The 14,307-nt window shown below is 34.9% G+C and overlaps 1 protein-coding gene across 4 annotated transcripts in view; it reads right to left on the minus strand.

The window, feature by feature from the left end:
* LOC129241040 (uncharacterized) overlaps window positions 1–14,307 on the minus strand; it is a 59,881-nt gene that overhangs the window by 12,954 nt on the left and 32,620 nt on the right. For 3 of the 4 annotated variants that reach the window (XM_054877202.1, XM_054877184.1, XM_054877176.1), the window contains exon 2: window positions 37–1,770. In XM_054877202.1, coding sequence (XP_054733177.1) covers window positions 37–1,770 — 1,734 coding nt within the window. The remainder of the gene's footprint in view (window positions 1–36; window positions 1,771–14,307) is intronic. The other variant, XM_054877192.1, reaches the window with a different exon arrangement.

The following is a 14,307-nucleotide window of genomic DNA, read 5'->3' on the forward strand; positions in this document are numbered from 1 at the left end:
ATCCACTTTTAAACTCTCTTAACCACTCAAACTCACCATAGAAACTATCGTCAGAGTACAGCACGCTTCCCTCGAATGCGATTGTGTAGTTGTCCTTGTTCGCTTTGCATGTCAATATGATGTCCTCGTTCTCCGGATACGCATCCATATCTAGCGAATCGGCCGACAAGTGCGACTCTTTTACGGGCGAAAAGAGCAACTCCGACTTGCAAATGGAATTGTCGATTAGCTCATTGTTGGATGTGAGCGAAGTTTGTGACAGATGATTGGCGCAACCGCCAACTCCAACGCCACCGCCGCCGCCACCGTTTTGTTGTGTATTTAGCGACAACATGTTTTGCTGTATAAGAAACGATTGTTGTAAGCGATTACTGTTGCTCATATTCTTGCAATACGATGGCATATGGAGTAGTATGTCCTCGGCACGAAAACTCTCCATATCAACTTCGGCAAGATTAGCATCCAATTTCTTAGAGAAGTCATTGTAGAAGATTATGTCGCCATTGTAAGAGCCCGATAGCGATGAGAAAATGCTACGCTGCAAGCCACTGCCGCATCCATCTCGATAGTCGCAGTCCAGTAGCCACTGATAATCGGAATTGTCATGAGTGAAATCGTGTGAAGAAGCAATCGAATAGTTTAAATTGTTGCCGGCAACATTGTTGCCAAAGTAGTTACCACCACCACCACCACCATTAACATTATTACTAACACCTACACAAACACCACCACCACCACCACCGGCGGCTGTTGCCGCTGCCGCAGCCGCTGCGTTGGCAAAACCTACCAAATGCTGATGCTGCTGCAACATGTTGCTATCGAGCGGCATGTTGTGGCGCGAGCCAGGCGTTGTTGGATTACTATTGTAATCCGATTCAGGTGTTGCTGGCGCAGCCATTGTATTGCCGCTATTCAACAGGAAATTATTGTTCGCGCCCAAACTCTCCACCAGCAGGCTGTCGTCAATGAGCACACTGCTCTGGCCACTCACTTGCTCATTCAGTATGATGCTGCGCAACGCGTTGTTGTACCGATCCAAATTGTTCAGTACTATTGCAACATTCTGCTTCAGACTCTCCTCGCTCAGTTCGTCATCGGCGTCTTTGGCGCTAAGCAGCTGTTGCTGATGCTTTTGCAAATGTTGTTGTTGCAGCAGCAAATCATTCAAATGCTGCTGATATTGAGTTTGTGTTAGAAGCGGCAACGTCTTGCTGCTGCGCAAATGTTGTTGCAATTGATGTTGCTGAGCCGTGGCTGCTGATGAGCTGCTCCTTTTCTGTGGCTGCTGCTGCTGGTATTGTTGTCGACCAATTTGATTTTCGCGTTCGCCGTAGTTGTTGTAGGCGAAAGCGAATGGCGAATTATTCGGGCTATTCAATGGATTCTTGTAATGTAATGGCGATTGAGCCGCAGATGTGGGTGATGATGAGTTATTTTTTGTTATTATATTACTATTAATATTTGATGTTGTTGTTGCTTTTGTTGTTTGAAATGTATTTGCAGAAGAATTTAAAGGAAGCGTTTGCTGATTATTTCTATTATTATGCGTTTGCTTGAAGGCGTAGGTAAAATGTTGTTGATTTATGTTATTTGCGTAATGTTGGGGAGAATTAGGATGTGGTTGTTGTGAGAGATTTTGTGGATGAAATTGTTTCGTTTGTGAATGGGCGAAATGACGTGGTGAATTTAGAAGCGGTTGTGATAGATGTGATTTGTTGTTGATGTCGTTGTTTGTTGAGAATTCTGTCATGCCACGACGGAAATTTTGTCCTGCAAAGAGAAAATGTGAAGGAGAAAAATTAAGAGATTGCGAAATTTCGTTGTAACTGTGGTATTTATATAAGTCAATGAGGTTTATATATAAAATATTTATGATTTTTATAATTTTATAATTTTGTTGATCGATTTATTTACAACATTATTTTTTTATTTCATGAAATTCATTTAATTAACAAATAAGTCAAGATAAATTTTTAGCACAACCTCTTTGTGGTTAGAACGCTGTTTAACACGCTTGTCTGTAACCAAATTTTTCGACATTGCTCTATAACCGTGGTACCCGGGTACCCACCTTATATAAAATGCGTATTTAGTGGTACCCATGGTTTTTTTTTTTATTGTTAATATATATATAATTGAAAGATCTGTAGCTGTTTGAACAAGTATAGCATTTTTCAAATATTTTTTCTTTGCATTTTCCTATATTCCTATAACGTACCGGCTTTTCAGGTAGTCGCACGCTCCCCTACAAATGGTAGGCAGATGTGGGACTACCCGAGTCCTATGACGTCAAGAACTGACGTGAGATCATATAATCTTATTGTCTCACCTGTTGATTGCAAGTGGAAAACCAAAAACTGCGAGATAACCTCAAAATACTGCTACCAAGAAAAAATAAATAAAAAATTAACTGAAGGCAAAAAATGTATAATTCGTAGAAAACCCGCACCAGTATGGCAATTCTGACTAAAAAAAATACATTGACTTCAATGGTGTAGTATAGAAATGTATTAAATTTCCTATAATATAACACATGGGCTGAAAAGTGCCGGGCCTAACACATAGATGGCACTAGTTTTATTGCATTCACCTCTTTTTCAGTTAGTACTAACCTTTGAAAGACAGCTTTCAAGATTTCATGATATTCTATTCATTGGTACGCGAGTTATTGTGCTTAGAAGTGACGCCAATTTTATTATTTTCAAAATAATGGATCGAAAAGAACATCGTGATTGCTTCTTGATGGGGGAAAACAATAAAAACCTAAAGAAAAATGCCCGCCGGTAAGAAATTTCGCTCGATTGAAGAGGTTATCGCTGAAACTGAGGGCAAATAGGCAAAAGACAAATCGTTCTTCAAAAGTGGTATTGAAAGGTAAGAGCGGCGCTGGAATGATTGCGTTGTTGCTGATGGAAATTACGTTGATGAATAAAGCTAATTTGGAACAAACAAAAAAACGTGTTTTCTTTATTAGGCCCGGCACTTTTCAGCCCATGTTTTATATGCATACTTTTTTATTCCATCTAGTAACTGCAAGTGTAAATGAAATTATGTAACTTTTGTTTCTATTTCAGTTCTTCGTTTTTTTATATAATAAAATATGATTGCACAAGCAATAACTTCACTATTAAAGTGCTTATAATTTTTATAAGCAATAAAGAAATTTTCTTTTAGGAAATAAAACTTCACTAAGCACCTTAAATTGGGGGCACATAAAGCCATGAGGTCGAAGTCCGAACCTCCAATAAACACCTAAGCACCTTAAGCACTAAGCAAATTTCCATTAGTTGACACATACATACGCACATACATATGTGTTTGCACGAGTAGCAGGTACCTGTCAGATTGTGCGTAAACTCGATTCAGTTATTTCAGCTACCATAAAAACGCATAAAACACACATAACAATTTGCTTTTATAGCGCTTCGTGCCTAAAGAAAATAGCAACTAAAACTACGGGATGACTAGTACAAATTGTCACATTGACATTGACTAACGTAGGGTCGGCCAATGCATCACCTCGGCTCCCTCTTGCTGTGCATGCAAACTGTGCACTTTTACGACTTCACAGCAAATTCGAAAATGTCACACCATCTAATAAGTGGATGCATATGTTCCCATATGTGTGCGCTGATTTCGATCTACGTACATATAGATATACACATGCATACGATACACTTTTTACGGGCACATCAACTCACCAATGGCTTCATCTCAATCAATGATATTTCATGGGAGCAACTAGAAATTTACTTAAGAGCTCCAAAAATGCTCGTAAAGTTGCCGATGAGGAACAGACACAACTTGGATGCATGTAAACAAATTGAGGGTAATTACAAATGAAATTAAACAAAGAAAAATGTAACTTAATTTTTATTTATTTATTTTTTTTTTATTTATGTTTTAATTTTTAACTTTTTTTATTTTAATTTTTTATTTATTTTTTATTATTTTTTTTATTTTTTTTTTATATTATTTCTTTTTTTATGTATTTTAAAAATTTATTTCAATTCATCTGTATACGACCGACAAGTGCATGAACACTTGAATGCAATTCATAAGTAGATAATAAGTCCCACAGATGTTTTAACAATTCACTTACAAACACACTCACATACACATGCACCACTCATAAATGCAGTTCCCTTGTTTTTGTGCTTTATTCATCAACGCGAAACCGTAAGATGGCCGCCTGCATTCCCCAAATTTATAATCGGCAAACATATTGCTTTGCCAGGCAGTCAGCGAAACAATTCAGCGAGGCCAGTCAGCAGCACATTTATTTAATACAAATCACCCGTTTCATTTTTCATTAGATGCACATGTGTATGTAAATACCTACATGCATTAAACATCTGTATATGGGTATTATTTTGGCGCAAGAGGGTGGACAAGTGTTGATGGGGAAATTTCTTGTGTGTGGGAGTGTCAACTAAATGAACAACAAAACCCTTGAGAATGAGTGTGATGCATGCAAGATGTAAGCACACAGGCACCCATATGTACACATACTCGTATGTATGCACATCATCGACAATAAAAATTGTAACAGTTGGGTGAAAGGAATTAGCTCATTACCGTACATTTGAAGAGTGCATACAAACTGGTTTAAAATGGAGACAGAATGATTGGGATTCAATATAGCAAGGAGCCAACGGGGGGCAAATTGCTTTTAATGAATGAGATAATAAAGCAATATAAAATAAAATATAAATATAAAATAATAGAAAATATATTAAAAAGAAAAAATAAAACAAATATATATAAAAAATATACGATATATAATAGAAAAATATTTAAAAAATGATAATGATAAAAAAAATAGAAAAATAGAATAGAATAGAATAGAATAGAATAGAATAGAATAGAATAGAATAGAATAGAATAGAATAGAATAGAATAGAATAGAATAGAATAGAATAGAATAGAATAGAATAGAATAGAATAGAATAGAATAGAATAGAATAGAATAGAATAGAATAGAATAGAATAGAATAGAATAGAATAGAATAGAATAGAATAGAATAGAATAGAATAGAATAGAATAGAATAGAATAGAATAGAATAGAATAGAATAGAATAGAATAGAATAGAATAGAATAGAATAGAATAGAATAGAATAGAATAGAATAGAATAGAATAGAATAGAATAGAATAGAATAGAATAGAATAGAATAGAATAGAATAGAATAGAATAGAATAGAATAGAATAGAATAGAATAGAATAGAATAGAATAGAATAGAATAGAATAGAATAGAATAGAATAGAATAGAATAGAATAGAATAGAATAGAATAGAATAGAATAGAATAGAATAGAATAGAATAGAATAGAATAGAATAGAATAGAATAGAATAGAATAGAATAGAATAGAATAGAATTGGATTGGATTAAAGCAAAATAAATAAAGTAAAATATACAACAAAATAATAAAATAAAATAAAATAAAATAAATAAAATAAAATAAAATAAAATAAAATAAAATAAATAAAATAAAATTAAATTAAATTAAATAAAACAAAATAAAACAAAATAAAAACATAAAATAAAATAAAAAAACTTAATATAATAATATTAATAAAGAATCGAATTAAATCCTATTCTACCATATCAAAATAAGATACAAATACAATATATAAAATACAAAACACAAAAATATATAGAAACAAAAATAAAATTATATAAAATAAAAATTATATGAAATGAAAATTATATAAACTAAAAATAAAATAAAATAAAATAAAATAGAATAACACATATGAAATTAAATGCTAATAAAATGTAAAATAAAATGAATTGAAGTAAAAGACAGTAAGATAGAATGAAATTAAATAAAACGAAATGAAGCATACTAAATTAAATAAAACATAAAATAAAATGTAATAAAATTCAAACCATTATGTCAAAATAAATTAATAAAATATAAGATATAAAAATAAAATAAAATTACATATAAAAATATGAAACCAAATAAAATGATATAAAAAAACAAAACAAATATACAAAAATTTACAAAATCACTTTAGTATTTTATACAGCAAATCCATAAATTTACGCCAAACTGTCCTTATCTACTGGAATGTTGGCTTCTCAAAAATCAGTCACAAAAAATCAAGGAAATAGAAAAGTGAAACATCAGAAAATAAATATAATATTTCGGCCGAACTTCGGAATTCCTAGCTGCTGTAAGATTTACTCAAACTCGACTTAAGATGCAACTAGTGATGCCGTAGCTATAACGCCATAGCCGCAACATTACAGCATTTGTCGATTAGTCAGGCCGTAACCATACACAGCTGATAGAATTAATGCCAACATTTGCATTTTGTCATAAAAACACGGATAATTTTCCACTAAGTCAATTAAGTTTTCGTCGTTCACTTCTAATATTCGAAAGAAGCGGCACGAAATGGAAGCTCGTTGCCTTTAATATCTGCGCCCATTGTACCAAGTGCGATAAGCTGAGTTTTTATGCACAATTTTCACCAAACTGTTACATGAAAATGTTTGGCTGCTGACAAGTAGACACTCCCAGGCACTTGACCACAGCACCCTTGCTTTATCGTTCGAACGACAGTCGGTTCTACGTTACCGGGAGTGACCCGGATTTAAAGCAGGCCAAGGATTGTTACTCCAGCAGCATTCCTCAAACATTTATGGGGCACGTGTATATGTTACAACAACAACGCTAAACATTTTGTACAAATTGTCGAACAGCGGTTACGATGAGTCCTTCATTTCGACAATTTTTTTTTTTTGGGCAACTCACAGTTTGGAAATAAGTTGTCTCTCGAAAGTGATTCAAGTATAAAGCGATACATTTCATCGCGATGAGATATGGCACTTATTTATATTCCAGTTTACCACCGATGCAAAAGCTTTCGTTGTCAAAACAATCGTTGATCTAAGAAAAAACTAGTTTCATTCTAGTCGCATATGGCTTGGATCACCCTATGTTTCGCGTGAAGGTGCCTGTCTCTCATCGATCGCTTCCCCAGGTGGTGGATAGCCGAACGAACGCCCGGCAGATATGCAGGGTAGATGGGAAATAAAATACCACTCACGGAAAGGGAAAGTGTGGGTAGTTTTCAAGTATCACCAAACTAGATTAGAAGAGGCAGGCTAGCACAACCTACTATGAGTCTAAACTGCTAACGAATCGTCAGACGCTCTATGCTCCACCACGAGTTAAAGGAATATATTTATATCAAAGTTTATGCATCCATAGATTTCCAGCTACTGAAAGGCCACCACCACGCATATTTAGGCACTTGAATGCTTAGGTTGGACATCATTTGTAAAACCAGTACCATACCTAGAAGGTCTAGTTCTTGCGCTAGTAGCCTTAATGCAATCCATTTTAGTGCAGGGAATACACAAGCGCAAATTTTTCAATTGGATTTGTGTGTGTACGTAATGAACACTTATACGAAAATACTCGTACGTCTTATTCACCCATTCATTCTTTTTTTTTTTTTTGTTTCAGTAATTAACTCGCCGCAATTACAAAAGAAGAGCACAGCATTCGAACAAAACATGCAAATAAATATAAATAAATTAAAAAAAAAAATATAAAAAAATGAGAACAAAAAAAATAAGAAAAAAAATAAGAATAAAAAAAAAACAATAAAAAACTATGCATGCATGTATGTGTCCAACCACAAGGGAATCGCTGAAGTCATATTACATTCAATATAAGTTTTCCTGCGATGTGGAGCTCTACAGCGCATTAGCAGCAATGTGCAAGTTGGATGAGTATAGACACAGAGAGATATATAATACACATATACATACATATGCACGCAGTTTTTTATTCGTTTTTGGGGGAAAGATAATGTAATGTTGTGTCGAAGGAATGCAAGCTGTACGCAGTAAATTCCAGAGATCTGACAACAAGTGGAAGTAGAAAGTATCTGCATTTGTTCCACCCACTCACAATCTCTTTCGCCTACTACACACACACACATGCATACATAGCTACAACAAGTATGCTTCGTACTCGGACATTAATGTACTTGTAGAAAAGTTTCATGTAAGCTAAGCAAAGCTGCGGCAATGAACAGCTGCCACAAATATTTGTTCACAAACAAAACGCTTAGTTAAATCATATATTTGTTTTTTTTTTTTTAGAAAAAAAAAATTATTTATGTTGCTATTTTGCTTTGCTCTTTCTCACTTAAATAATAAACACTAATATTTCGCTCGACTTCAACTAAACGATGAAAATGTTTAGTATGAATTTATAAAAAAATGTTGTTGTTGAAAACAAGCAAATACATACACACACATACATACATACAATATTATATGTAAGTATCCAAGAGGCGAGAAATTCAAAGTTCAATCAGTAAAAGATAAAATAGCTAAATACTCCTTAAGCTTTTCGTCTTATGGCGCAGATTCTTGGCAAAAACGGAGTGTTTTATGTAAACAAAGGTGAAATAAAGCATATAAATATTTCATCATGCAGCTCTAAATCGCAAAGCTAAAACATAGATTTTTTTTATTTATTTATTTTTATTTTTATTTATTTATTTTTTTTTTTTTTTTGAATTTTTGTTTTGTTAGTCATAAGTCAAACTGACTGGGAAAAGTACAAAGGCTTGATTGCCTATGCATCACAGGGGCTATGAGAACTACCACAACAGCTGGCATGGAAGCACTTCTTAATCTCCCCCCCCCCCCCCCCACTTCATATAGCAATCCAAGAGGAAGCAGCTACCCAAGCACTCATACTACACATGAAAGAAAATTTCAAATTAGGCAACCTCACCGGTCACCTAAGTATCCTAAATAAAGTCAAAAACACCATAAGCATGGCTTAAGTTTCGCACCACATTGACCCAACCCTATGTTTCATAAAAGGATACACAGTTACCTTTCCTAAGAGGAACGAGTGGAAAACAAACCCAAAATGGTACACTGATGGATTAAAAACATCTTATGGTGCAGGAGCAGGAGTAGTGGGGCCCAGAATCTACAAATCATTCACTCTCACCAGGGACACCACCATCTTCTAAGCGGAATTATACGCAATAATGGAAGCAGCAAACATCATTCAGCGTAGAAACCACAAGAGAGTAAAGATTAGAATACTCTCGCACAGCCAATCAGTTCTAAAAGCTTTAGATAGCTATACCTACAACTTAAAAACTCTCTTAGAATGCCACAAGGCACTCAATAACCTGACATCCAAAAACAATGTCTCATTAATTTGGTTATCAGGACATGAGAGATATGACGGCAACGAAAAGGCAGACTTTCAAGCCAACAAAGGGGCAGATGTAAATTTCATCGGACCTAGTCCCATGTTCGGATTCAACAAAAACATCCTAAAACAAAAAGTAAAATACTGGACCAAAACTCTAATAAATCAGCATTCGAACAACGTAGAGGGTCTTAGACACTCCAAAAAGTTCTTAAGTGTCAATGCTAAAAGAGCTAACATGGCCCTGACGTTAAACAAAAAGAGCATTCGCACTCTCACAGGCGCCCTCACGGGTGACTTCACCTGCAACAAACACTTACATAAATTAGGCGTAACTATCACCAGCACCTGCATATTTTGCTGCGAAAGTGAGGAGTCTATAGAACATCTCATCATCGAATGTCCGGGGTTGACGCATAGAAGGAAAAAGTTTTTAAACAAGTTCATGCTTATAGATGAAGACCTTCAATCACTCCCTCAGAAGGAGCTGGTACATAAGCATACTTAACAGTCAATAAAGGGTGCACAATAGATCAATATGGTCGCAGAGCTAAAGGCCCATACCTTAACCCTTTACTACCATTAACCATTAACCATTAGTTATAAGTCAAAACAGAGGCCCAATTTTTCTTCTATTTAATCCATTCCTACCGAGAGCAAAGAAGGTTGATCACGGCCACCACAACCGAATACTCCTGTACGGCTCCAAAATGCGGGGAGATTCGCTAAACTGTAAAACCAGCTGCAAAGCACAGGAGGGTGTGCCAGGAACAGCGGCGCTCACAGTTGTTTCAGCCTACCGCACTGTCTCAGGCGCCGCAGGTGCTGTGATCAGCGGGGAGATACTATCGACCTCATGGCACGCGTACGAGTGGATGCGTGGAAAAAACACGCCACCACTAATACCACGGCACGGAGATGTCAAACCATGCAGCAGTGGCAAAGCCGAGTTTCATATGGTCGCGAAGCTCATTCCTACAATAGGTAAATGGGTTCAAAGGAACTTCGAACTAATGAAGTAAAGCTATTTCATGACTCAGTTTCTCTCGGGCCACCGATACTTCCGGAAGTACCTTTACCGCATGGGTAAGGTAAGCGATCCCAAGTACATATATTGCGAAGCACCGAGCGATGACGCTGAACACACGTTATTTAATTGCGACAGATGACTCGTGAAAAGAGATACTCTCAGGGAGCATATTGGCGACATCGCGCCGACCAGAATGTGATCAGCAGGATGCTTGAACGCGAGGACAACTGGTATGCGGTTAAAAGATATGTACGTTGAAGGCGTATTACCGCGAAAAAAGATAGACCTCTACGCAGTACAACAAAGCGAAGCTTCACAGACAGAGACGTTGCTGAATAGAACTGGTCCATTTTACGGAGGTCGCTCTGAGCCCTCCCGAATGAAGAATAATGAAGAAAGTAGTGCCGGGAAGGGAGTCTCCCTAGAAGTGGAGGAGGTTGCTGTGAGTGCGAAGGCATTTTGAACCCTACCTCACCCACCAAAAACAAAAAAAAAAATAATAATAATAAAACAATAAAAAATTACAGGTCTTTTGTAGGCTTTGCCCTGTCAGTGTAGTGTAATCACCGGTCGCCTTCGTCTAGGCTCCGTTAACTTGCTGGAGTTTAACCTGCTACAGTATCCAGAACGTTATTGTGCCAAGACTACGCGAGACTCTTGGGGAAGTTGGAGCTCTTACTCTGCAATGGGTGGTGGTTGGACTGTCTCTTGAGCCTGGTGAAGGTCATGGGATTTGCAATTAGTTCTGTAACAAGAGGGTTTTAGTGCGAGTGGAGTCGAGTGTTGTATGATTTGTGGTATATTTTCTTATTTCTTCAATTATTGCGGATACATTGAGATCATTCTGAGGGTTTTCGACTCGGAATCGTTGAAGTATTTCGTTGTTTGGGTTAACTGCAGTGCCTCAAAGTAAAATGGCATGCGTCCGTATCGGTTTCAAGATAGCTGAGTAAAGTGAGAGCTTAATTTCGAGAGAAACGTGAGAATTTCGATGTAATAACCAATAGAGGGCTTCTGAGTTTTATTCCTAACAAAGCCCTTTCTGGTGAAAATATGGGTTTTCCATGCAAGTTTGCTTTCAAGATGCATGCCGAGATATTTTTTGACGTTCATTTACGCGATAATTGCATTATTGAGCTTAACGGGTGGGCAAGTTTTTCGACTTAGTGTGACACTAAAGTAAATGACTTGGGAAGATTTTATCTTGTTTGGTTTAATGCGCCACTCTTTCAACCAATGAGTTATGTTATCAAGTCCTTTCTGGAGTTTTTTTGGGAGACCACATGGGGGTGGGAGTCAATTGTGTGTACGGTAGCGTCATCCGCGAACGTTGCAATTATTGTTTCTTCAGAAACTGGTAGATCGTAAGTATATAACAAGTATAGGGTGGGGCCCATAATACTGCCTTGGGGTACACCAGCTGAACTTTCACATAATTCAGAACAGTCTGAACAGTCGCCTTGTTTGACAAAGAAATATCGATTTTCGGGGTGGGACATGTAATAATTTATTGGAACAGTGTTTTTTATTTTATAGAATAAGCCATCATGCCAAAAGCGGTCAAAGGCTTGAAATATATCGAGATCAGACCCGTCATCGTCTAAGAGTAGACCCAGAATCGACAGATTGAGGAAGAGGTCTCAGGAAGTAGGTGAAACTTTTCGTCAGGAGGTAGGTGAAACTTTTTCGCCTTGCAGAAAAAATGGTCGACATGGTAACAGATCAATGAACTTCTCGAGGTTTCTTTATGAGACGTGAATACGTGAAGACCTCTTTGTCATAATAGACTCCATTTGGCCGCATTGACTGCTAGCTTCTTGTTACTCGCTCCTTTCTCCAAAATTAATATAAGTAATGTAGGCGGTTGTAAAATCATGAAATCATGAAAGTTGCTTGACCTTTTCGCAAACACCATCAGATAAAAAGAATGAGAACTAACAAAGCGTATAGCCACCAACAACTAATACTTACAACTGCCACGAAATGCAAAGCACATAAAGCCGACTTCGCTTAACAAATGCATTCCCTTTCATTAGACGCAGCCAACAGTGGGCAGAGCAGCAGAGGTAATGAGAATTCACAATCAACAAAAGAAATGTGCAAATCAAGTGGATCACACAGCTATAAATATAACTAAATGTAATTTAATAAAGAACGAATGCCAGATTGTATCCTCAAGACTCTCACAAATACACACACATACATATGTAAAAATGTAAGCATGCCTATACTCTGACCGTATCTATCAACAGAAATCCATTTAATTAATTGTTATTTATCAACGGTCGGATAGGATAATAAGGGCATTTTGAACATTTGAATGCAGTAAAGCAATTTTATTTGCAAGAAAAATTGCAACAATCAAGATTAACTGAGAAAACAGAAATCTGCCACAAAGTGGGTTGTAACCGAAAAAAATCAAAAGTTGGGAGAAAAAACAGATTTAATTGTATGGATATTTGCACAGCACTAGTAAATCTTCAAGCCACACGCAAAATACATAGTAATAAATGAAAATTTAAGTAGGGAATATAAAATTTGAAAAAATATTAAAGTATGAAAATATGAAAAAATTAAAATATGAATCTATGAAAAAATTAAAATATGAAATACGAAAAAATTAGAATATAAAAATATAAAAATTTGAAAAAAAATTAAAATATGAACATATAAAAAAAATATAAAAAAATTAAAATATGAAAAAATTAAAATATGAAAATATATAATAAGAAAATTAATATATGAAAAACTTAAATATGAAAATATGACAATATGAAAATAGGAAAATTATAAATATGAAAATATGTAAATATGAAAGAATTAAAACATGAAATATGAAAAAATTAAAATATGAAATATAAAATATAAAATATAAAATATTGTATGAAAATATGAAAATATGAAAAAGTTAAAATATGAAAATATGAAAAAATTTAAATATGAAAATAGAAAAATATTTTAGTGAGAAATAATTAAGAGTTTTTTTTAATAAAAAAAAATGTAATTAACTGTTACATAAAAAAAAAACAAAAATAAAGTAATATTATTTATTGACTTATAATAAATTAAAGTCGAGTGCCGTCAAGACATCGTAAATTCTATGAAAATAATTTTGAATTCAATCCACTATATGTCGCTAAAAAGTCACTAGGGCATTAAAGCAAATCGGTGTTTGCATTAACGATTAAAAAAAAAAAAAACAAATTTCGATTGAATCTTAAAATATTTTGCTTAACTTTTCGAGGAATTGAAATAAATGTTTTTTCTTGGTTTTTTTTTTTTGTTTTTTTTTTTTTCTTGTTTAGTTTATTTGCAGAAAAATGTCATTTGGCAGCGTCGCGCAAACACGCAGCCCACATGTGCCTAATCACCCGCAAATGCTTGAGCGTCCAATAGTCGAATGACCAAATTTCCGAGTTGTTGAAAGCTGCATGCCAACCAAATGGCAGGCGTATATCAAATTCTTTTTTTTTTATGTGCGTATTTTTAGCGCAAAAATAAAATGCTTCCAAATGAAAAGGAAAATGTCGAAGCTGTTTAGATAAGAGTGTCTACATGCTTACGAATAACAAAAGATGTACAAAATTTGTTATTAAAGGTCATAGACATTATGGTTGTCCAATTCAAGGCACTGTTGATTTGACAGCTGTCAATGATTGCGCACAACGGAATGACATACTCCAAAACTCGTTGCCCATTTCCGTAAATAAAATAAAGGAAAGTTTTTATAGACAGCAGTTCGGAGTTTATTGATTATATAACACTTTTGATTTAAATTTGTTTTTATTTTTTATTTTTCATGCAATAAAATGTGTATGCTTTTTATAGTTATTTAAATATTTTCTTTAGATAAAAAATTTATATTTGTTAAAATATCTGCGCACATATTTTTACATTTTTAATGATTGCATTTAAATTTATATATAAAAGGTATTTCAAAAGTGGCGCCTAGTTGTCAGTGGTGAATAATTTCTAGACGGTACCTTTGTTTTATGTCATCTTTGAAATTTGTCCAGAAGGTGTACAATTTTACAGGAAAGATCAACGCCGTAAAATTATTGAAAGTTAT

Source organism: Anastrepha obliqua, chromosome 1 (assembly GCF_027943255.1).
Source record: "Anastrepha obliqua isolate idAnaObli1 chromosome 1, idAnaObli1_1.0, whole genome shotgun sequence".
NCBI classification, from domain to species: domain Eukaryota; kingdom Metazoa; phylum Arthropoda; class Insecta; order Diptera; family Tephritidae; genus Anastrepha; species Anastrepha obliqua.